General features: G+C 43.1%; 1 protein-coding gene across 2 annotated transcripts; it reads right to left on the minus strand.

Annotated features, from left to right (window-relative positions):
- Window positions 1-679: 679 nt before the first annotated feature.
- On the minus strand, window positions 680-23,776 carry snx13 (sorting nexin 13). Of its 2 annotated transcripts, none has more exons than XM_069694738.1 (25): window positions 23,605-23,776; window positions 15,527-15,639; window positions 15,315-15,417; window positions 15,018-15,107; window positions 12,950-13,071; window positions 12,724-12,842; window positions 12,391-12,495; window positions 12,082-12,170; window positions 11,732-11,815; window positions 11,477-11,615; window positions 9,665-9,753; window positions 9,387-9,486; window positions 8,521-8,714; window positions 8,188-8,292; window positions 7,690-7,860; window positions 7,522-7,591; window positions 6,717-6,895; window positions 6,505-6,612; window positions 6,301-6,411; window positions 5,895-6,056; window positions 5,707-5,778; window positions 5,472-5,617; window positions 4,800-4,868; window positions 4,602-4,714; window positions 680-3,458 (listed from the first exon to the last, which is right to left on the minus strand). In XM_069694738.1, the coding sequence occupies exons 1-25, from the start codon at window positions 23,614-23,616 to the stop codon at window positions 3,223-3,225; spliced, it is 2,901 nt and encodes a 966-aa protein (XP_069550839.1). In that variant the 5' UTR covers window positions 23,617-23,776; the 3' UTR covers window positions 680-3,222. The 2 variants fall into 2 exon arrangements, with proteins under 2 accessions (XP_069550839.1, XP_069550847.1); XM_069694746.1 differs by having other exon boundaries at window positions 6,717-6,859; window positions 23,605-23,775.
- Between the last annotated feature and the right edge of the window lie 1,333 nt (window positions 23,777-25,109).

A 25,109-nucleotide genomic window follows, 5' to 3' on the forward strand; every position in this document is an offset into this window, starting at 1 on the left:
CTGCTGAAAACAGTTGTCAAATTTGCATGAGGTGTATGGCACCATAATATATTTTACAGAAAGTTCAGTAATCAATACTCGCGGAACGTGAAATGGTGTTGTGGGCACCCCACTCGGGGCCGACATTGTGGGCCCGAGCTACGGGACCCTCGTGGGCGAGCCCACACCAAATCCTAAAGCGTGGGCATTGTGCGGGGCTGCCCAGTAGGGCCCCATAGTTTGGGAAAGCCCAAATGGGGGCTTGCCTACAGGTAATCCACACTGGGGCCCAAAGGGGGAAGAAGTCTATGGGTCCTTTGAGGGCTGAACTGCAAAGGGCCCAAATTTTGGGCTGCCCACACTAAACCCACAAAGGGCCCGCCGTGGCTTGTTTGCTGGGGTGTCGGCTCCCCGACAGAGCCAGCCCAAGATGCGTTAAGTACTTCTACAAACATCGGTACAGTAGATGTTAATGATGAATGTACATCGGTGTTATCAGGTAGTTTATCAATAGCCACGTCCCTGCGGTGGAAGGTAACAACAAAAAGCCCTTTGCGAACATATATGGACAAATATGTTCTCCGTTTTGGCAATTATGTGGAAATGTGGCTGATGTTCCTCAAGCCGGGAGAGAAACTTCAGCACCACCTGTAACATGTAACCTGCAACACACTTAAAGACACCGCGCACACACACCGAGTCGGTTAGTCTGAGTTACCTTTTATTAGTGTTATACTGATCTGAGCACAACTGCTCACAAGGAAAAGTTTGAGAAGCATGATGCAAAAACAAAAACAAAAACAAAACAAACAAAAAAAACACCCTAAAGTCATTTTCAGTCGCGTAAAATGATCATGACATTCTGATTGATTTTTTTTTTTTTTAGGTTAAAGAAAAATATGAAAATAGAGTTGACAGTACATTTAGGCACACTATTAACACATACTGTACACAGATATGCACAATTTTCAATATTGTAGATTCATATATACTGGGGTTAAAAAAAGACAAGCCTTCCTGTATAGAGAGGTGTGCAGAAAGTTAAAGGTGACATCTCCTCTGTCGTGGGGACAAAATATTCACCTCCCAGTAAGAGAGGCTCCAGTCCATGTCCTCCAACTCAGCCAATCAGAGTCCATCAGGGCTGCTCAGTGCAAGCAAATCACAGCAGACGAGGGAGTTCCATCCAGTGACACGAAGCCAACGGAAGCGGGAGTCCCACAGTTGCTACGGTAAATGCTAATTAGCAGTGTTTCCATTGGTCACAGGACACGGCTCTTCTGTGAACCCGTCGGACCTACTGAGGGGTCGGGGGCGCACGCACGCGAGGTGGGTTTTCTTTCCAGCAGTACGTTCATGATAACAAAGACACGACGGGGCTTTGAACGCATAAAACGCCACTCATGGGTTAAAAAGAAGCAGTTGTCCGAGGCCGCCTCTGAACTTAGCTGCAGCCCAGTCATTGGGCTGTGACACAGAGAAATCCCCCCCCCCTCCCCTTTCCACTGTCGAATCAATACCCAAGTCACAGACTCTTTGCAGGAGTGGGCAGGGGATAGGTGGAAAATACCCCCCTGCACACCAAAAAAAAAAGAAGAAGAAAACTCAAGACTTATAAAACAAGTCTGTAAAATAAACTTTTACAACAACGGAATGTTAAGTTAGTTGTTGGGGGTGAGAAGACGTTTCTGGGGAAACTTCTTTCTGCTGTTAAAACAATATGGTTTACAATTTTCAGTATACATGCATTAGGAGGAAACAAAAAAATATTGCACCAAATTAAAGACATTTTCTCAGATTAAAAGTGATTAGGGATATATTTTCATATCTCTATTTTGATTTCCTTGTAATGGTCAGTCATGTGAAGAAAGCTACCTCTAGCGTGCAACTCTTGGTCAGTATATACTGTATATAGATTTAAGGCTGGTTCACTAACTCACACTGGCACAGTTTCTGACTTCGTGTGAAACACACACACACACGCACGCACGCACACACGCGCACGCACACGCACGCACACACGCGCACACACACACACACACACGCGCACGCACACACACACACACGCGCACGCACGATTTCTACACAAGCCAAGTACAGGACAGACCAAAGAGTACATTCGATAGTGTTCCTCCCACAATAACACAGTTCAGTGTGTCACCTCTTGGGTCATTAAAAGGGCAACACTGCATCCTTTCCCCTCACGTGATCGGCGATGTGAAGCACAGTAATGTTTAGAGTATCCCCGACGTCAAATCAGCACACGCGCACACGCACACGCACATATGAACAGCATGAGCTTTGGTCGTCAAAGGTCGTGACAGTAGCGTTAAAGGGGATATGGCCCGTTCTCGGTGGATCGAGGGTGGTGCTGATGCCGTAACACTTTAGAGACAGAGAGACGAGAACAACAAAAAAAAAAAAAAAAAAAAAAAGTCTTGCCTCAAGAAAAGCATCGAGGCTGAAAAGAAAGAAAGGAAAAAAAAAAAAAATGCTGACAATAAAATTCAACTCATTCTTTCGACCCATATTTGTTCAGTCACATTTTAAAAACAGCGCCTTTTTTTTTTTTAAATTTTTTTTTTTTTTTAAACCCAGTGCTATTGACATTTTTGGTTGCTATGACAACAGGAGAAAAAAAAAATGTGCGAGTTAACGAGTGTTTTTGCAGCTCAAATGTCTACAGCTTGCGGGTAAGTCTGATTGCAGCCGTGCGGCCAGTTCACTGAGGTGGCGGACTGTGCCGGCTAAAAGACGGAAGCTGGGAGGTAAGGCAAAGTGTGGGTCTATGCTATCTAGTCCTGCAGTTTAAAAACAATACAGTACTCGTGGTCTGCTCTCTGGACCACAAGAAAGCAGCATTGGCTGGCCCAGGATAACGCTAAACACAAACTAAAAAGTCCAAAAAGGGAGGGGGAAATATATGAACTAATAAAAAAAAAAAAAAAAAGACCATGTTCAGCCTTGGTGCAAATTATAGGATTTGTATTTGCGCATGTGAGTATCACAGAGTTAGAGTAGGACAGAGTGTGTGTTGTGCAACTTTCAGTTCTTTCTTAGCAGAAAAATTATCAGCTTGGATAACTGGAGTGTTTTCTCCGGCAGAAGTGTGTGAGGGAAGAGGAAGGGCAGAAGTCACACGCATACCTCAACGTTCACGTCAAGCCCCCCACGCTCACTCGCAGCTCTCAAGTCTCTGTGTGCGGAAGTCGGCCTGCGTCCCGTTGCCTCGGCCCTCTCCTGTCACCTCTTCAGGGACGAGGATTTGAGTTTCTGGCTGTATCTGTGGATGCGCGGCGAACGGGAGTGTAGCTTGACAAAGAGCTCGGGGAATTTGTACTGCGGGAACATGGTCTCCAAGAAGCCCTCCAGGAAAACGTAGACCAGCCGCCGGTTCATGGGCTGGTACTGAAACATGTCAAAGACGCGGAGTATGCCCTTTCTCGTGGTGTCTGCGCCGATGATGTGCTTCAGCTCGTCTGAGGCGGGAACAGAAATACAGTGTAGGCATCAGCAGTGGGCATATAAAAGAGAAGCTTTTCCTAGAGGGTGCATTTTTTTTTTTTCTTCTTAATCTCGAGTTCTCATCAGAGGGGCACTTAGGCCATTAAACTGCCCCTTCAATGAGGCATACGGACAGGGATGATGCATGGAACTGTTGGTACTTGGGTAACAGAAAAGAAGATGATGGGGAAGCTAATCTTTTTTTCCTTTTTTTTTTTTCTTATAAAACCTGAAAAATACCGTTCAACTTCAGATTCAGCTCAAATTCCAACTTTAAGTAACACGTCAGTTTTCTAATGGAGTATATACAAGCAGCAACCCAGCGTAGCGTCACCCATTGGAATGTGAAATGCTGTTTCGAAGACTGCAGTCTGTCATTTTTGGACATCATCGTCTTGGTTTTTGGGATCTGACCGAGGAACCCGAGGACACAAAAGCCGCCCACCTTATACCAGCAAACTGACTACACCCAATACGTGTCAATGAGACCAGGCACACCCCTAAAGATACCTAACTTTGAGGCCTAACGTCGAATTAATGATGGAACTATTTTCAGAAGGACCACCCCGACTCTGATCAGAATGACACCGTATTGACTAAAAAAAACAAAAAAACACAAAAAAATAAATAAATCTTGACTTTGTATTTCACGAGAGAAGTTGCTCGAATGGCAGGCAGAGGCTATTTGGAGCCGTCCCCCGAGTGGCTTTTTTACCCCCCCCCCCCCTCTGTCCTCATTCCACGACGGATGCCACAAACCCCTCCTTACTTTTCGCAGAATCGAAGAGGCTACGTGGTGGAGCCGTGAGCGAGATAACACGAGACCAGCCCTTTGCAGATGTCTACCGTAAGACTGACGCGCCCCTTTATTAGAGCTCCGTTAGGTGATTGGACGCTGCAGCTCATCAGACTGCTGACATCAAGCCGTCACTCGTCAAAAACCGACTTCACTTCTGTTTCTCTCTCCTCATTTCAGACAAATTAGAAGAGCCCTTTACCCGATGTGTATTGAAACGGTGTGTTTTAGTTTTAGATGAGAAGAACGTAGATGAGGTTTGTCCCTAATATAGTAGCCACTACTATATTTATCCATAGTGGGAGTGTGCATTTTTTTTTACCTGGCATGATGCCCAGCAGGCTGGTCTTGGAAGCTATTCGTGTCCTCATGCGGATGCTCTTGTCACGACGGGGCGGCGTCTCAGCTAGAATACCATTAGGCCAGTAAGAGTCCCTGCACAGAGATGGACGGACTGAGGATTATTTAAGATGCCACCGGACGGAGCAGAAACCGTCGCAACAAAAGGGGACGGGGTTACCTGAACTTCTTAACGTAGTCTGCCACCTGCTCCGGTGACGTTAAGTAGTCCACATGATCCACGATTTTCCTGCACAAACAAAGGAAAGAGGATTCAGGTTGTCCTTTTTCTGACGTGGACTCGTCACCCGCTCTTTGTTTTGTGGAAGAATTCTGGGAGAAACTCTGACGCTGTAAGGGCGATTGCGTACATGTGCTCAGTTGAAGCTTGCGCCCAGATTCTGCGATCTGCTAATTCGTTATCATGTTTTGCTGTTCACGCTAGAACTCGTAGTTCTGCAAAAAAAAAAAAAAAGGCAGACTGTGCCTCTAAGATCAAAAGATAAGATGTTACTAAACACACTCTTCTTATTTCATCACCAAGACAGTTTAACACGCAGGAAATAGGATTAGAGATCCCAGCATCAGTTTAGTTAAAGGCCTGTATGATTCACCTGTGACATAAAGATGAATTCAGTCCTACCTGAAACAGACTTTTCTTAAAACCACCACAAGTTCTGCCAAAACTGTTTAACTGGTATGGGTTGCGTTATAAATTAGAAATTATGTTTCAGTTGGCATGTAAACCCAAGAAGTCAATTCTAACTGGTTGATATACATTTCTAACTGGTATGCTGTACCGATTGTGTGTACTGCATTTCAGTGTTCTCTGAGGATTGCGTGTTCCTCTGACCTGTTGATCGTGTCTCCATATGTGGCCCTGATGAGCTGCTGCAGCAAGTTTTTAATGTTCCTGCGCAGCCACTGGTTTTTCTCTTTGAGGTCAAACACCTCGTCCATCAGCAGCAGCATTACCCGCAGTGGGATATTGTCGTCCACCTGGACACACAACACACACATTCACCACCTCACTGAAAGCGTAATAAAAGACATACAACACCCATCAATGAAACTGCCCAATGACTCACATTGTCATCTAGCTGGGCAGAGACTCGACAGTGTTCTGGGTCGATCTCAGATTTGGGGAGGAGTGGAGGCACCTGGGGGGAAAAAAAGAAGCAAGACACTGGATGGTCAGAGCTTGGCTGAGCTGACACATCAGCACGGCAGGCAAAACTTGTGATTCATGACATGTATTAATATTAGACGGGTCTACCTTGAATATGGACTGCTTGATGTCCTGACCCAGTCTCTCTGACATGCGGCCCATGTTGTCAGAGACCTTGGTCATGCCCTCAGCAAGACTGTCTGGCAGGGCTTTCACTACATTGGACACGTTCCTCATGGAGCTTCGCAGAGGATTCACAAATGTGTCTATCTGATGGGGGATAAAACAACAGCAAAAAAAAGAAAATGACCTTTATAAAACCAGACAAAATCTTAGACATGTTTTCACAATATAGCCAGTGAAAGTTCTCTGAATTTATCAGTGTTTATTTGTCCAATATACCAAAACCTTTTTACACCTTACATTATTTATTACAATTAATTGACAATAAAAACTACAACATGACACTGAAGCACTCGTGCTTTGATTGAAAAAAAAAAAAATATGTAGAGACCTTCCGCGCAAACTCTCCTTTGCCCTTGCTGTAGGCCTTGTTCTCGAGGAAGTCATAGACATAGGGGATCAGAGTTGGGCAGGCCTTCACCATCTCTGGGTTCAGCAGCAACTGTAACACGCATACGCGCACAAAGTTATTGATATACCCTGTACAAAATGATGCAAAAAAAAAAAATTGCGAACTAACACGTAAAACTTTTACCTGTAAGTAAGCATTGAGGTCTTTTTTTCTCTTCTCCAAGAAGTCTCTGTCCATGTTGTTGAAGGTCTTCTTCCCTGGCAGCTTGAGGATCGACGCCAGGTTCTCAAACTAAAACACAACGCAAATAACGTTCAGAGGAGGAAAAAGGGCGTCTTTAATCACTACTTTTGATTTGTTTATTCTGAATTCGATTATTTTACTTAAACTCGCACCTGTTCAGTGATCCTCATATGGAAGTCATGGAAGTCAGAGTAGCGGCGGTACGTCTTCCAGCAGTCCTCACTGCCATCTTGATTGCGTCTGAACACAGTGATGGCGTACAACGCGTAGGTCTTACCATGGTCGTTGCAAACCCCTGCAGCACCCCAGAAGCCGGGGAGACAAGCATCAGCTACCCCGCCCGGCAATAAATCCAAAAGGAGAACGGAGGACGGGGAATGGGTTGATGGACGAGGAATGGAGGGGAAAGAAAGAAAAGTGTTGCAGGGGCAAAGTGTCAGGGTGGAAGAGCAAGCGAAAGAAAGAATACAGAGCAAAGGGTGTGGAAATGTGATAAAAAGGGAGGAAAGCGTGACAGAATGGCAGGAAAGATAAAAGGGGGGGGGGGAAGGGAAGAACAGAAAAACAGTAAAGGTGATGGAATGAAAGAAATAAAGAATACAGGAACAGTGAAGTGACACAGCAGACACATGCAGATGAATGGAGCTGAAAAGTGAAAAGTTGAAAGAAAAACCATGCGGGGAGGGACTAGTAGGGGTTACAGATACAGATATAAACAGGACCAATTCACACACTATTCAACATGAGGCGCAACAACAACCAAATCCCACACCAAGTCGAAAGAAAAGCTTCCAGACATGAGTACACAAGTTGCCAGAATCGACCATAAACCCTTATTGATAAGCATTCATCCAGGTCCGACATTTATCAAAAGGTTATACTATGAAAATGAGTTCTGCAGCAATTTGCAGAAGGCACACAGAAAAACCTAGCTTCCTGAAGACTTTGGAAGTGTACCTGTGTCGGAGATGAAGGCATGCAAGTGCATAGTTTCATCGTGGCAGGAGTTGGACAAGTCGTCCAAAGACTGAAATCACAGGAGAGAAGGCATTAAAAGAAACACTAAAAAAAAACAGGAGGATAAACCATTAAAAAAGTTCCAGATGTGAAGCGAAGAGGACTAACTAGGTTTATGCTTCCTGTGGGAGAGCCATTAAAGGATTCCCCGTCACCGTCATCAGACCCTCGGTAGCTTGGCTCTTTCAACATGTCCAGCTCTGCTAGCATGCGGACGTAGAGAGGACTCTGCTTGAAGGACGGGTAATAGCGCTCATCACGTAGCATCATGTCATACACCTGTGGCAACGAACGAGCAATAATACTTGTTAGCGGGTGCAAAACGAGAAAAGAGGCAAATAAAACCAAGAAAATAAAGAGTATACGAGGGTGGATCAAAAAGATGCAGCACTGAAACATGCACAGAGCGCAAGAAAGTAATAGGCGTTGTAAAGAAGTCTTCCAAGCTACATTGCTTGATCAGCATCAAACTCCTGAGGTACACATGTTTTTGTGAAACAGGAACAGCCTGGGAACTCCTTTGATTGTAAAACAGGTGTTTAGAGAGACTATCTAAGTATTGGTTCGTAAAAGTCCCTCATGCAGAGACTATGAAAGTCTGACTACCTTTCTCTGGATCTCATCAAATATGTCTGGCGTCGGGTCGTCTTTTTGTAGATTCTCCCCCAGTTTTGTTACCGATTCCTCGTCCACCTGCACCCTGGGGGATGCCTGCCAGAGCAGACAGAGGTCGGTAGGTAACGTCTCGCAACACTAGACTGCACCGGCCAAAGTAGGCGGCGCTTTCGATCAAATATACCCGTGTATAAATTATGATGTAACTAAAGACAAGAAAGTATAGAGAGTTAAAACATTTTACTTTTGAGTTCATCTCATTTACGGCTTAAAAATATTTTTTGACACGTGGATGCATACATGGCGTGTTGATGCCCCTCCTACCTTTTCAGAGAGGTATTGTTCATAGACACCGAGAGCAGCGGCCTTCAGCAGCCCCTTGGTGGCACTGGGCTGCTTCTTGCCGTCTTTCTGCCAGACCTGCATGGCCTCCAGCTGCTGCTGCGCCGTCACCCTGTATCCTTCCACCGTGAGCCAGAAGAACAGCTCGGCCTGAGCCCCCGCTGCCTGCATGAAGTCTGGATCAACAGACAAACAGCACTTGGTCCAAATGTTGTTCGTCTACTGTCGCACTTTGGTTACACATAGATATGCGGTGAGTGAACCGGGGCCTTTAAAGTGTAGCACTTAAGTCATTTTGGCAGCCTGTGGTCTCTGGTGATCTTGTTACTAAAGATCCATCTACCGTTTCACTCTTATGATACCGAGACCCTGCCCCTTCCACTCTTTTTAAACTTAGTTGTTTAAAATTTGTCCGAGTTCTATTTATTAAAAAGATCTTTTGTAATTGTTAATTGAACATTATGGAATCCGTTGTACTGTTTAGACTGTTGGCTGTTTTCACAACAGATCTGATGCAACTAGACTTGACTCCTTGTTTACACACACACACACACACACACACTGTTTTCACAACAGATCTGATGCAACTTGACTTGACCCCTAGTTTACACACACTCACACTCACACTATCGTAATCTGATCTGTAAAGCGGAGTGACTTTTTAAAATCTCTGATGAGGTCGTGTGGACTGTGAAGGAACGTGTCAAGAGGGTTGGGGTTACAAATTCTAAAGAAAGGGACTAAATTATGGATTAAAAGGATAATTAACAGGAATGTTCAGGATTAAGGCCTCTGGTTGGTGACGTTTGTCATCCATGTGGTACGTGATGATGTGTTTTCAGAATTACCCATAAAGAACTGCAGGGCTATGTTGTGGACGAGGATGTGATCCAGTGGGATAACACACAGCTTGCCGAAGTTGGCCGCCAGCTTCAAGGCATCGACCTCCTACATAACACAGGAACAGGATAAGTAACGTCTGATACACAAAACAAAAAATATAACTGCTGAAGTCAACCAACACGCGTGCAGACAAAGTTTGACTATCAACCAAAATGTATCCTAGTTACGTACGTTATCCTCCAGTACAAGCGGTGTACTGTAAGGCCGTGTTGCAGTTTCTCACCTTGCCAGAGTGTAGCCTCTGGATCCTGGTCTCACACACTTTCTTCACAAACAGAAGACTGTTAATCTGGTTCTTGATCACATTGATGTCTAAAAGAGAGACGCAGGGGAGCAGCGAATTTATTTAGCTCAAACTTATGGATGCACAAACATGACAAATTAGTGTGTCTGCATGTACAGTGGGGCAAAAAAGTATTTAGTCAGCCACCAATTGTGCAAGTTCTCCCACTTAAAAAGATGAGAGACGCCTGTAATTTTCATCATAGGTATACCTAAACTATGAGAGACAAAATGAGAAATTTTTTTTTCCTGAAAATCACATTGTCTGATTTTTAAAGAATATATTTGCAAATTATGGTGGAAAATAAGTATTTGGTCAATAACAAAAGTTAATCTCAATACTTTGTTATATACCCTTTGTTGGCAATGACAGAGGTCAAACGTTTTCTGTAAGTCTTCACAAGCTTTTCACACACTGTTGCTGGTATTTTGGTCCATTCCTCCATGCAGATCTCCTCTAGAGCAGTGATGTTTTGGGGCTGTCGCTGGGCAACACGGACTTTCAACACCCTCCACAGATTTTCTATGGGGTTGAGATCTGGAGACTGGCTAGGCCACTCCAGGACCTTGAAATGCTTCTTACGAAGCCACTCCTTCGTTGCCCGGGCGGTGTGTTTGGGATCATTGTCACGCTGAAAGACCTAGCCACGTTTCATCTTCAATGCCCTTGCTGACGGAAGCAGGTTTTCACTCAAAATCTCACGATACATGGCCCCATTCATTCTTTCCTTTACACGGATCAGTCGTCCTGGTCACCTTGCAGAAAAACAGCCCCAAAGCATGATGTTTCCACCCTCATGCTTCACAGTAGGTATGGTGTTCTTTGGATGCAACTCGGCATTCTTTCTCCTCCAAACACGACGAGTTGAGTTTTTACCAAAACGTTCTATTTTGGTTTCATCTGACCATATGACATTCTCCCAATCCTCTTCTGGATCATCCAAATGCTCTCTGGCAAACTTCAGACGGACCTGGACATGTACTGGCTTAAGCAGGGGGACACGTCTGGCACTGCAGGATTTGAGTCCCTGGCGGCGTAGTGTGTTACTGATGGTAGCCTTTGTTACTTTGGTCCCAGCTCTCTGCAGGTCATTCACCAGGTCCCTCCGTGTGGTTCTGGGATTTTTGTTCACCGTTCTTGTGTTCATTTTGGCCCCACGGGGTGAGATCTTGCGTGGAGCCCCAGATCGAGGGAGATTATCAGTGGTCTTGTATGTCTTCCATTTTCTAATAATTGCTCCCACAGTTGATTTCTTCACACCAAGCTGCTTACCTATTGCAGATTCAGTCTTCCCAACCTGGTGCAGGTCTACAATTTTGTTTCTGGTGTCCTTTGACAGCTCTTTGGTCTTGGCCATAGTGGAGTTTGGAGTGTGACTGTTTGAGGTTGTGGACAGGTGTCTTCTATACTGATAACAAGTTCAAACAGGTGCCATTAATACAGGTAACGAGTGGAGGACAGAGGAGCCTCTTAAAGAAGAAGTTACAGGTCTGTGAGAGCCAGAAATCTTGCTTGTTTGTAGGTGACCAAATACTTATTTTACCGAGGAATTTACCAATTAATTCATTAAAAATCCTACAATGTGATTTCCTGGATTCTTTCCCCCCATTCTGTCTCTCACAGTTGAAGTGTACCTATGATGAAAATTACAGGCGTCTTTCATCTTTTTAAGTGGGAGAACTTGCACAATTGGTGGCTGACTAAATACTTTTTTGCCCCACTGTAAATGAAAACAAAAAAGTGAGCGCCCACCATCTCCAGCGGTGTCCAGAGAGCGGAGATACTGCAGCTCCTCCAGCACCTTGTCTTTAACGGCCTCCAGCTCAGCAGGCTTATCTGTTAACTTCAGGATGTTCATGAAGGCTTCGTAGTTGCAGCTTGAGTCCCGAATCTAGACATAATTATGGGAACAAACATACCAATATTAAATTACATTTCTACCCTAAATTGGTTTTGGGGATGTCTCTTGTATTGAACTTGAGCTTGTTTGGATGGATGTTAACTCACCATCCAGATGACAAATTGGTTGATGTAGTCGGGGTCGCTCAGCTGGTTGATCAGAGGAAGCAACACACCACGCGCCAGCACCTCCTTAAAAAATATATATATATAATTTTTTTTTTAAACATCACAGTGCATTTCCAGGTGACACTACAAATATGCCACCACGCAGCCAGTGCAGCAGTGCTGCTTATTCAGGAGCATGTTGTTGAAAATAACAGGCTTATGGCTGGCAGCCAAACCGGCACAATTTGGCTGGTGGCTTCAACCAAGATAAACAAACGCAGGTTGTATGACATAATGCGCGTTGTTTCTCCTTCAATTTGCATCTCAAACTAATTAATTTGTGCACTCACCCTCAGGAAGTATCTCATGTTCTTGTTGTGGAAATCTCCAGGAGGTAGTAACAGATACAGAAGCAGCTCACACAAGTCCCGAAGAAAACCTGACACACAAACGCGCGCGCACATGCACACACACACACACACACACACACACACACACACACACACACACACACACACACACACACACACACACACACACACACACACACACACACACACACACACACACACACACACAGCATATGTTTCGGTTGCGTCCTCAAAGGGAAACACACGAATGAGAAAGGATCCTCGTGGCAGTGCGAAATGTGCGTTTACCTTCTTCATCTTTATGCGAGGTGCACACAACGTCTCGACAAATCTTCCTCTCCATCTCCACCTCGGCCTCAAAGAATGAGTCCACCAGCTCTTCCGTTATGTCCCCTGTTCAGACATCAGTCTTCATTATCTGTACGTTAATGGCAATTTTCTCGTCCTGACATTGTTAGAAACTTCTGCAATTGCAATCACTTTTCTGAAGTTAACCAAGCTTTGATTTAGCACAGGATCATCAGTGTTAAAGAAAAGCTGAATCAACTCTGGAGACGCGTCAAATATACTAATAACTATTTTTGAATGATAAAGATAGTGTGTATGAACATGTTTGCGTACTTTGCTTGTCCTCTCTGTCGATGAGGCGATCCTGGGCTTTTCTGAAGACACGTAAATGGGTGGCAAAGTCGTCCACCAGGCGAGTAGTGAAGTAAGGCTGCCAGTCCACCTCTTTGGACCTTGGCACACAAACACAAATAGAAACGGTTAAGATTTGGTCCGATTGGCTTAAAAACATTCCTTTACGAAGACAGGAAGCGTCTGTGTGAGTGTGCGTGTCTGGTACCGTGTGGAGAACTGGACGAGGGCATTCTGCAGCGTCTGTCTGATCTCGAGTAGGAAGGACTCGTCCTCGCTCAGAGTGTAGTACCAGTACTGGATGTAGTCTCTCAGAGCAAACTGGATCACCTAAAGGGAGAGACGAAGAAGACGTTTAGTGCAAACAACCCAGGAAGCTGGACTCTGAGAAATAGTTAATTAACTTTCTGAAAATGAAAACTCTTTATCGTTCAGCTCTGCTACAAACACTCGGAGAACAGATGTTGCAAGTTCATGTAAAGCGGGATGAATCAATCGTTTAGCTGTACTCTGTTCCATATAATAGATATGTAGCTGAGTGGTATGACTCAATCCAGGCAACGCTTGAATCAGCAAAACGGTCAGTATGAAGTCTGTATAAGCTGCAGAGAGAGGGAGCAATTTGTAAAACAAAAGTGCACTTATGTGAGCAAATGAGAGGAAAAAAAAATGTGCCAGAGCTGTGCAAGATCTCCACGTTCACATGATGCTGACATGATAAGTGTGCATTTCCAGGGAGGAGGGGAGAACACAGACACCTCAGCAGAGCAGCGAGTGTCATCTGACCATCACTAACTGCTGAGTCTGCACTTCACTCCGCCGGCCACGCTGCTTTTGCTGAAGACGACATGCTAAAAGCTCGTTCTTTTGAAACCATAGGACAGCGTGTCAAGAAAACCTGTGACTGCCAAACAAAAGCCACTAAGCTCAAGTTTCCCATCTGCAATGCTGACAGGCAATCTACCCATCATTCAGAAGAGCTATTTACAAACGTGTTAAGCCGAGTTAATCACCAGGCAGAGAAAACGGCCTTTTCCTTTTACATTGAGTGTAACGGCACAGAAAGTTTCAGTTCCACTTTCTGTCAGGACACTTTTCAGTCAAGACAAGGTTTATTTTCCAGACATCATTTCTTAAAACATATTTATACATTATAAAATAAATTATTCCAGCGGAAGTCAGTGTGGCACTAATACAGATGTTAACTAAATACATTTGAAAAGAAAATCTTCTTGTGGAGGTTGTATACGTGTCAAAAATAAGAAAATAATGAAAAAATAAAAAATAAATTAAAAAAATACATACAACAATTACAGGAGCAGATGTGAGTCATTCTGTTTGAAGTGAAGAGTAAGAAATGCCTCTGTAAGTGTGTACCAGCACCATATTTTTATATAACACAATATAATTTGATTAAGCTAATACATTAATTGAGTTATAGGTTGCATTTCTTCCAGTATTTTTGGTTGATTACATTTTTATTTGTTTGAAAAAAAAATGCCAAACACACTGCTCCAGACTGATCTTTTGACACACAAAAGGCAGGAAACAATCCTCAAAAGAACACATGGCATAGAGGCTTAGTCTGATAGTGAATACTTCGTGTTGGCTCGAGGCCAGTAAGTCGGTGACCTGGGCCAGCTGATGGGTCAGACAGTGACCCAACAGAGGCAGTGTCCACAATGTCTGCAGTGTTAGCAGTCATAATCCTCCTTATCTGTTGTCCCATTAACATTTGAGCTGTACCTTTCATGAACAATGAAAGAGTATGCCCCTGATAGCTGAGGAACATTTTCCACCATTTACTGACATTTTAAAAAAGGCCAAACGGTGTCTCCGTTAATCGAGAAAATGATTGAAAAGATTAATAGAAAGTAAAAATGATTATTTGAAACCTTACTTTTGAATTCATAACATTTGTATTAGTCATTTGTGTATCATAAATTCAAACTTTCAGTAGTTAACCAGTTATTCCGTTTTTTGTAATTCATTATTCATAATTGATCCATTTGGCAACTATACAAATATGTTTTTGTGGAGTGGTGATAACCATGTAAGGGGCAACGTTCTCATAAAGGAATTATAAAAATCAGAATTCACAGAGTATTGGTCACATGTTGCATCTCATACAATAAATTTAAGATAATTTTGCACGTTCTAATTTTGACTGTAAGGGTTTCACAAGTGTTGCTGCTGAAGCTTCAACACAGGTGCCAAATGCACAGGAAGTCACATGACATAACACAAAGAAAGACAAACACACGGCACATACACACCTGTTGTAGTGGTTCATCAATGAAATTGGAGCCAGTCAGTCTCCTGTCAATCTTTATGGGCTTCAAATCCAGCTTCATTTCATCCAATGTCTGAGAGAGACAAAGCAGCATTCATCACAATGAGAGATCAGAGAGCAGTGATATGTGAGCAATGGACACAATGAAAAATGTAATGATCCACATGGTGACGGGCAGGCCAACTTTATCAACAAAAGAATTTAATTAACATCTCATTAATTTGTTTGTGCAGGCGAGGTGAAAGTGTGTGTGTGTGTGTGTGTTTGGGTGTACCTTTACCTTCAGTATACCAATTTGTGTGGGTGGCAAGTAAGAGTGTTCGCACTTTTCCAGATGTTTCTCTGAGTTGATCTTTCCGTAAAGCAAAGTAACGGCGAAGCCCCTGGAAAGCAGAAGTGAGATTGCGAGAACGATGACAAACCGATCAGTCGGGCTGCTGTGGTTACTTGTGTAAAGACGTGATAATGTAGTTTTGAGGTCTTGTTGCTCACCCTCCAATGAAGCAGAAGATATAAAAGGCCAGGTAGAATATGGCAAAGGGTCCAAAGGTGACGAGGAACAGCACGACTCCAAGACCCCCCCATCCCCAGATGGACAGACTGGCCTGAAACACACATAAGAAGAAACACCTGCTAAATACTCCATGAACTTCATCTTATACTTCAACTTGTGTAAAGATAATATTTTTTATATCTTAATTTATGTGTACATTCATAAAGATAAAACACAGAGTGGGCTTTTAAACTTTTGTCAGTTCCTGCATAAATTCCACAAATAAAACAATTTTGCTTTTTTAACTGGTGCTCTGATAGAGACAAAATCAGATAATTAAACAGCTGCACTGTTGTATGATGTCATCCACTGGGCAGAAAAAAAACCCACAGTTCTACATTTTACAGGAGATGTCGGCACAGGAAGAGATTATTTAAGAAGACACAGTGGGGTGTGTTGTATTGTTAGGGAGTATCAGACGAATAGCGCACGTGCATATTCCTGTGTCACATCGGATTTCCTGTTATTGTCAGTGCAGGAAACTGAGCTCTTGTTCCTCGCTTACAACTCTGTCCCACTTTTTCCACGTAATGTACTCTCATGTCTCTATTTGTTCAGCCCCATACTCCTGGTATGGACACTGTTACGAAATCAGAAAATGTAACCACGCCTGGAATCATTGAGGATGTATGTTGGATGTTGTTACATGAAGGACGTGTCTGCCATCAGTGGTGCCACTAATGGGCTAATGAAACAAGGCAATGCACACCTTAGCAAAGGACTACAGAATGTAGTTGTCTCATTGTCATGAGTCAATGTGTAAAATGGAGTTATTTACACAAATTCTGAAATGTGAAAAACTCAAGAGTCGCACCACCTGACTGTAACGCCCTCAGATAGAGTCAGTGATGGACATGGTGATCAGCAGTGATGATCTTCGGCTGCCCTACATTCACACTGGAGTTCTTTAGATAAGCAGCTCCACTGATGGAGCCAGATAGGGACAGACAGAGCTTCCTCAGGACACTGAGACATTGTTGTCACGGCTGGGGTCGGCTACAGCCAATCGGATGACACACATAAGACGAGCTAACAATTGTGTCACATTCGGACATTTGGGCCAGCCAGTTTGCCAAGTATATTATGAGCAGCACACACAGACAGCCTATTGAGTATCAATGGTAATCAAACTACTATTAAGGCGTATGGACAGATTCAAATAAATTTGTGAAAGAGACAACCTGTGGCTCTACTGATATATAAATGCCCTGTTTTGCTGAAATTAAGAGAAAAGACCACTGATGTTGCATGAGGCTGCAACGGTGAACGATGACAAATTTATTCATATGATTTCAATAGTAATTCAATTATCAATGTGACTATAATTACTTGATAACAAATTGAAATTCCATTCCACCAAACTTAGTACGACAGCTTTTGGTCAACATAAATGTTTTAATATTCAAAGACAGTCTGGAGGCAGAGCGGAGCACATGAATGCCTCATGAATAAGATGTCCTGGTGAAGTTTAGACTCCCAAACTGGGCCATTTAATACTGAATGCCAAGCAGACAGAGTTCAAAACGTAATGTAACACAAATACTGCAAAGCTTAATCTGATACTGTCCAAAAAGGTAAATACAACAGTATACATTTGTTATTTTTGTCACTTGTAGTTTAACATTGCTTTCTGTTGTTAAGTTTTGCTAGGTTTGCTTCCTCACCATCCCCGTCAGGGTGGATATCGCCACTCAAACTGGCCACAGCTGTTTGTGCTGGTTCGTGCTGTATGCAGAGCATTATGATTTACAATTAACCAACGATCCTAGTTGGATCAGGTTTCATAAAAGCAATTACAAAATGACTTCAGTGGCACTGGTTCAGACCTCAGAACAGCGTGTGATTACCCCTCATCACCACACCAGCTGAGGTTAATGTCACAACTTACAGAGAAGATTAAAAACCTGATGCTGATGGCCGTCAGTGATGACCTCCTGACCCTGGCTTTACGTACTCATTGTAAAGCCACAACCCGTCAGACAGGCCGAGACGAGACAGCAGAACTGGTTTTAAACATGTGGGTCATTACTCTAACCGAAATGAACAATATCTGTGCACGCCTTTGAATATATGACGCACAGCAGACTGTCACTTCTTTTATAAACCTGGTTATGGGAGAAATCAGGCTTAAACAGGAAGTATTAAAGCAGGTTCACATGCAGTGCAATACCCTGATTACTGTAAAAAAAAAAAAAAAAACACAAAAAAAACATGTTACTAGTCAAGAATCAATTCTCTCCCCTAGACTTCACCATATTTTAAACCAGGCTTGATGTATTTTAATCATATTAAGTTATGTAAGACGCTCCAGTTTTTCTTTTTGTTGAAACATCTGAACTGACAGCACAAACATAAGGAGCATGCAGTTTTAAAAGGAAGCAATGCTGATGTTTTCTTTTATAGTTCTGTGATGCTTTTGCAGCTCTGCCCGTCTGAGGTATTAACACACCTTCCTCTAACAATCGGCTAAACAGATACACTACAGTACACAAAATCTGGTTTCCCATGAAAAATGTAGCAGTGCAAACGAAGTTTTTCTAAATCCCTTACCCCCCTTTTGAAAGCCAGAATTCTTATAAACATGAAGTTAAAAGACATCAGTGTATTACACAAAGCTGACAGTAACTAAATGCCTTTAGCATATGTTAGTGTCTGGGTTGCAGAATGTGTCCAAACTGGCTTGACTACCCCTTCTTTCTCAAGACATAACTGGTTCGAACAAAGTCACTGACAGCAGGGTTGGGAAGAGAAGTAGGCCTGGGCAGTGAGGAGGACCATTGTTAAGCTGATCTGGGAGGGTAGAGACACAAAGGAAAGCTATTCAGTGACATTTACAGCTTACCACAAACTCTTGACACTTCCAAGGTAACTATGACATTATCAACCACAATGTTGTCAAGACTTACAAAAAAAAAAAAAAAAAACTTTGATAGAAACCTCAGTGAACACCTTGACCTGCAGTAACACAGCTACACTGTTTAACTTTCACCCACACCATCGCAGAGAAGCCAGCTGACAAACATGTATTATCACGACCAGGCCTAAGATATATGAAAAGATGTGACTATTATACACACACACACACAAGCTAACGTTGAGATAATGAGGTCTCGTAATTGCCTTGATTAACTTGAGGCAGCTATTACTGACTGATTGTTGCTAAATAACGACATAGACCTTGGTGATAAGGTAACGAGACTAAGCAGGCTGTAACACAGATACCGGTCACATTTGGCTAAATCATTGTGACAAACTGAATTATTTCAAGCCCATGGCTGTGCATATAGGCCAGCCCTGTGCTATTCATAATAAACTGCAAGCAGTCTTTCCTCCAGGTGTATTTCTAAATATAGTCCCACACTCAACTAAAGAAGGCAAATCACTTTAGTAAAAAAAAAAAAAAAAAAATAAAAAAGTAGCAGCGGCACAGTAAAAGCAGGTAAAATAGCTCATTTAGAGAGTGTATACTATTTTGCTTTTCCATCTGTATGATTCAAATGTAAAGGAAATACATCCAGGAACCATCATACCAGATGCAGGTATTCCCTGAGAAAGTATTTGAATGTAGACCAAATGGGAAATGTACGTCTGGTCTGACATCAATGGTGCCAGTGAGAAGTAGTGACTATGGAGGCTATCAGTATGGCTGTGTGAAGAGGTGATGAGACTGTGGAGGCTTGTTTCTGAAGGAGAGATGATAACTGACACTCTTGAGTCATTACAGCTTACAAAGGGTTTAAAACATGAACCATCTGTTCCAGTGCTTAACACCCAGGCCCGTCGGGGATGCACACATCCAAACATCTAGGCGTTTCCTTATGCAACCCACGCTGAACACACACACACACACACACACACACACACACACACACACACACACACACACACACACACACACACACACACACACACACACACACACACACACACACACACACACACACACCATAACCGTGACAACACTTAGTATCTGAACAAGATGTCTGCACATGCAAGATGAATGTTAAAGTGAGACCTTTCATTTAATGTAAAGTATTAATCGGTGGAGTGCAGGCTGGGCAACATGGTGTACTATTCATTTTAATTTTACACATTGTTTCAAATATATTTAAGAGAACTGGATTTCACTGATAAATCTAAGATCTAATCTTTTATCCTGGTTGAGTCATGTCTTAGATTTAGATCTACTGTCATCTCCCTGTTGTTTCTCTCTTATCTAAACTTTAAAATGAACAACCTAAACTGTGCATGATCTAAATGTTCAAAAGCACTGTGACATAAAGAAGCAAGGTTTTCAAGAAATGTTCTATTGTTGGACGTCCTTGGCTCCAGGCACATTCAGACATGCACACACAGCCTCTTATCAGTGTCCTGAAGATTATTATTATTTCCCAGATTTCCTGGTACAATTTGACAACCAATCAACACATACTGCGCAAGCACACGCACACACACATGTGCGGGAAGACCGACGCTGATGGACTGGACATTTCTATTTTTGTGATCAATGCAAGTCCACAAGCGCTTAGCTGCAACCCTGATCAGCGTGGTCATTGGGCGAGAGGTTAACTTAGCCCATTAAAGCTTTCCTGTGGGAGACTCGCAGTTAATGACTGAGAGGAAGAGAGAGTGAGCGTTCATTCTGGTCTAATCCGCCAGGACCACCATAATACAAAGAGCTACCCTATTAACCTTAGGACCAAATCTCAAGGATGAAAACAGTATAGGAAATACTGATGCTTCATTTCCAGAAGTGACAACACACATTTCTCATTGTAGTTTAGTTATAAATGAGAAATGGAACTGTGAGTTATATCAAATTGGATAAATTTCTATTACTATTCAAAGTTTCACTCTTTCAGAAGCATTGGTAAATTTAGCAGTAGATGTCTTGTCAGTCTGCTCCTTAAAAAGATCATTGGGTCCACTGGGTTTTTCCAATACTTTTATTCACACAAAAACAACTTCATCAAAAGAAATGTCTCATTTTGATGAAGAGTTTTGCCTGAAATTTCATCAACATGTCTGGGTAGTCAGTCTTCCTCTGTCAAATCACTAACAGCTCACATGAAACAGCGCTGCAGATACAAAGTCCAGCTGCCTGCGGTGCACTGGCTTCATGGCCAGGTTTTATTTTTTTTGTACCACTTTTTGTTTCCAGTTTGTGATGGCCACCTCCCTTGAGCTGTAGTTTATCTCCTGTAGGGAGGGTGAAGTCAGACCCATGTTTTCTTCCCCAGAGTCCCCAGTTCCTTATTTTCATCTTCTTTTAGTCAGAAGCTGCTCCAGGAGGGCATAGGTGGGGATTTGTGTTATTCACCCAAGATCTCAACCAGCTAATTTGAATCACTAGGCCAGCAGTATCCACACTAGACCTGGAACTGGCGCAAACAACAAAGCAGAAGGCGCACTTCATGGGAATTGAACTCCAACCTGTGCAAAGCTGATGCAGTTTCAAGTCAAATGACATAAACTAATGCAAAACTCAATCATAAGTGGTCAAAAGTCGAACCGAGATGCCACGTGTAAACTACATTCTGTCTCTGCATGAACTAAACTCCCTGTGGATATATCTGGATACACAGCACAGGTCTGCACAGGGCTTAACTCTTGAGAGCTGTTCGCTTGTTTGGCAGGGCAACAACCTCTACTGAGTGTAGGAGGGAAGGAGAGGTGTGCCTGATGTGACAGCATACTGGCCTTAATGTCTACCGTGCTTTGATTAAGACAGCTTAATGAGGTTTAGCCAGGGGTGAACAGCAGTGAGAAAATTGTGTGTGCCTGTGGATAAACACACAAAGCACTCACAACTCTAAACCAAGACTTAAAGAAGTACAATATATGATCCCATATCCCACCTCCAATTCTTTTCTATCATTTCTAATTCAGGTTTTTACAAAGTAATGTGTAATAAAACATTATTATTATGGTCATGCAGATCTGTCTTAAAGCCTTCAGGCCCCTGATCGGATCCATTGCAATGAAGAAATAGTTTGTGGTGGGTAGAAAGTTTCACGTTGTTATAATGGTATGTAGGCGGAAAATGCAGGTCGTGCCAGATAGAGACAAACAATCTGATGAGGAAAATGAACTCAGTGAATCTGGAGTGTCAGGCTCCAATTGTTTGCCTCATTTCATTTTGTGATGAGAATCACAGCAAAAGTTATGTGGAGAAATATAAACGTCTGAACATTAGAGCTTGAAATTCTCAACCCTGCCCTGCTCGACTCCATGACGTAGCTTCAAGCTCCGATTATTTCATTATTCCAGCGGTTTGAGAGGGTCTGGCTCTGTGGTGCAGTAGATAAATGAACTAGAACCAGAGGCTGGGGGATCCTCCAGAGTTGTGGGTCTGTTCTGTGTCCCAAATTACAAATTAGGTGGGCGCTTTGATGAAACAAGCATCAGGTAGACAGCCTGTCTTTTTATTCAGCGAACAACTGCTTTATAGCTGCCAATTCAGTTTGCAAGTAAATCGTTCCCACTTTCTGTACATTTCAAGTGCACTCCACAGAATCATAGAGCCCATTTTTTTTTTCTATTGCATATTTCCAGTAGAGTAGGCAGTCCCTAAATGTGGCCCAGGATATATTTAGGTACACACTGCTAACAAAAAACAAATGTGGCCAAATGCGTCTACACCACCTCAGAACGTAGTCTGAGCGGATCGGATCTCAATATGTCTGGTGGACATTCACAGCTGTCCACTTGTGATCAACTCACCCAGCACACACTTTGAAGTCAGTTTGAACAGGCCTAGCTCAGCGTACAAAGGTGAATTTATAACGCTTGCCAACAGGAAATATTGAAAATTAAATTACACAATAATACACATCACAGCGGAAAGCAAACGCAATGCTAGTGAAAGTCTAAGAAAACAACAAGAGGAGAAGCAGTCAGAGGGTAGTGTAAAACCCAGAGTCATCCCCGACTACAGCAAAGAGCAACATGTCCAAAGAGCTCCTAAACTAAAGTTGAACACTTGACTATTCATTAGACACAGATCAGCACCTGCCCGTTAGACATGCAGAAGGTGGTGCAGTGGCAGCTCGGGCCTAATTACCGTCCTAGACCTGTACTTAAACCGCAGGACAGGTGATACCTGCTGCTCAGTCTGGTCTGTTTGCTTGTCAGCAGACAGCAGGCCACTCTCGTCTTGTCAGGTCAGGAAAGAAACCGGCGTGCATCACGTGACAACTTAACTACATGTCAGCCTGAGTCGCCACCTAAAATCTCTTCCGACTACTGACCAACAATGTGCTCCCTATCAATAATTCAACACCCGCCTGTGATGAGGTGTTTTGTTCGTGTCCGACAAGAGAATCGTTGCCTTTCTGAATGACAGTCCAAAAGCTGAACGTCACTGGAAACTTCTCCGTCGTAAAACAAACAAACAAACAAACAAAAAAAAACGTACAGAAATATCCCGGACTTTTCCTGGAATAAAAGTAATAGAAGGAGAAAAAGGCACAACAGTTGTGTCATTTGCAGTCAGCTGTCACCGCTCGGTAAGATTACGAACCCGAGACAGGTGACAAAGCAAGAGGTCCACAACTGGTGCCGGCAATCGGTCCCGTCGATAACGAATCACTTTCCTTTCGCCTTTTTAAGATCTCTATCCGTCCCAGCAGCTACCGCCCAGCTCACCTGCGCTTGTTGTATTGCAGAAACTCGTTGTTGAAGGACCTCACTCATAATCTAAACGCATGTTACCGACATTGCCTGTGTCGAGCTAATTCCAGCGCGGTGTTGACAGCGCGGACATCCTAAACCCGGCGTATTAACTTGGCGTTAACGGCGTAATCCCCGAGCTGACCGCCACTTATAGCTGACAGCCCCCTTTTCTCAAAAACACCGCGGCTGCGTGCCGTCCTCTCCCCGTCGGGCTCCCGTGTTTACCTTCCCGGGGCTTGACGCTAAAGGCGCTAGCCGCTTCGAGCTAACTTAGCCAGGTCCACCAGCGGCAAACAAACTACAGCGATCGACGCGCGCGTCTATTTCACCGGCGCCGACTTACCTCTGCAAACATCGTCTAAAAAAAAAAAAAAGGCTGTGCGTGCGGCGGCTCTGGCTAACCCCGCCGCATTTTAACGTGCGAAGAGGAGGTGATACTCTCGGTTAAAAACGGTCGTATTTCCAACCTCTGTACTCTCCTCGGAGCGTCGCCATGTTTGCGAGGTTTACGTCTTGGGTGCCCCGTTTTCTGGTACGTCGACATGTGATTGGCTGCTCGGCGATGACGCAGGATGCTGTGATAATCACGATTGACTGACCTAAATAAAAATAACAGTCCACCAAATTCTGACACATCTTTCTCTTCTGAGCTTTACCCAAGTTCAATATTATTGTATCAAATTATTTACACCCAACATTTTAGCCATGTGTTGTGTTTTCCAACTCTGACCTGGAATTACAGTAACCATTAAATCTCAATTTAAAATAATGTTGATCGGACAGAAAGAAAAAAAAAAAGAAAAAAAAACACTGACAAAAATGCAAAATTTTATGTCTTTCTACAGTATATTTAGTCAAGTCAATTTAATTTATATTGCACATTTAAATACACAAAAATTTGTCCAAAATGTCGCACAATATCAAAGAGATGTTATTTTTAAAGTCTGATCACATGATTCACCAGTGGCTACCTGGTGATAATGCATAATTCATTGCTCCAGTAGGACCATCTTTAACCTGAGCTTTACTTTACAATGCCTGCAAAGAGAGAGCAGTGGGGACCTGGGGCAAAAAGGCAGAGACAAAGGATCCAAGAGTGACTGACAAAGATTGTTGGCTGCCAGAGAGATCTGTAGGTCATGACATTTGTCTTCAAATGAACAGAGCACCTCACAGCTGGAAAAGATGAAGCAAAATAAAGTTGCTGGCTCTTCCACATCCAGGACAGGGGAGCACCAAGCTGGCCATTGTTTTAATGCCCAAGTATATACAGAAGGAACAAAAACCTCTGCCTTTCTTCTTCTTCTCTCTCTCAGTCAGCTTATTTCTCCCTCTCTCTGTCACACACATGCTGAAATACACAGGCAACTAACTGTAGACTTTATACCTACGCTTTATGAATTACAAGCTTGTTAGGAGCAAAACATGTGACAAGCCCATTGGTGTTTCTGCATATAGTGTGAGCTATTTCCTTCATACAGGAACTATAAGATTATAGGGACTTGTTGATCAACCTGTTTGGGAGTTTTGCATTGAGCAATGCTCTTGAAATAATAATGGCAAATACAAAAAGGAAATTACATTAGTCACGATATTGCTCCAAACCTCTAAATTGCTTCTCAAAAGGTCTAAAAAAAATGTGTTGTTGTGATGATTTTTAGAAACTGCCCTGACATCAGCTGCAGTTCCTAACCTGCAGTGTTGTAATGTCACCACACGAGGTCACTGTCAAGCCATCTTAAAGTCATCACTAATGTGATTGTGAGTCTTAAGAAGAAGAAATTCTCAAATAAATCATGTTGTAAGCTACTTGGCAGTCAGTTCCACAAACGGCCAACAATCCTCTCA

This window comes from Brachyistius frenatus, unplaced genomic scaffold, assembly GCF_029030835.1.
Source record: "Brachyistius frenatus isolate BFR_SWC_R1_liver_20210118 unplaced genomic scaffold, ASM2903083v1 Contig_2, whole genome shotgun sequence".
In the NCBI taxonomy this organism is placed as follows: Eukaryota; Metazoa; Chordata; class Actinopteri; family Embiotocidae; genus Brachyistius; species Brachyistius frenatus.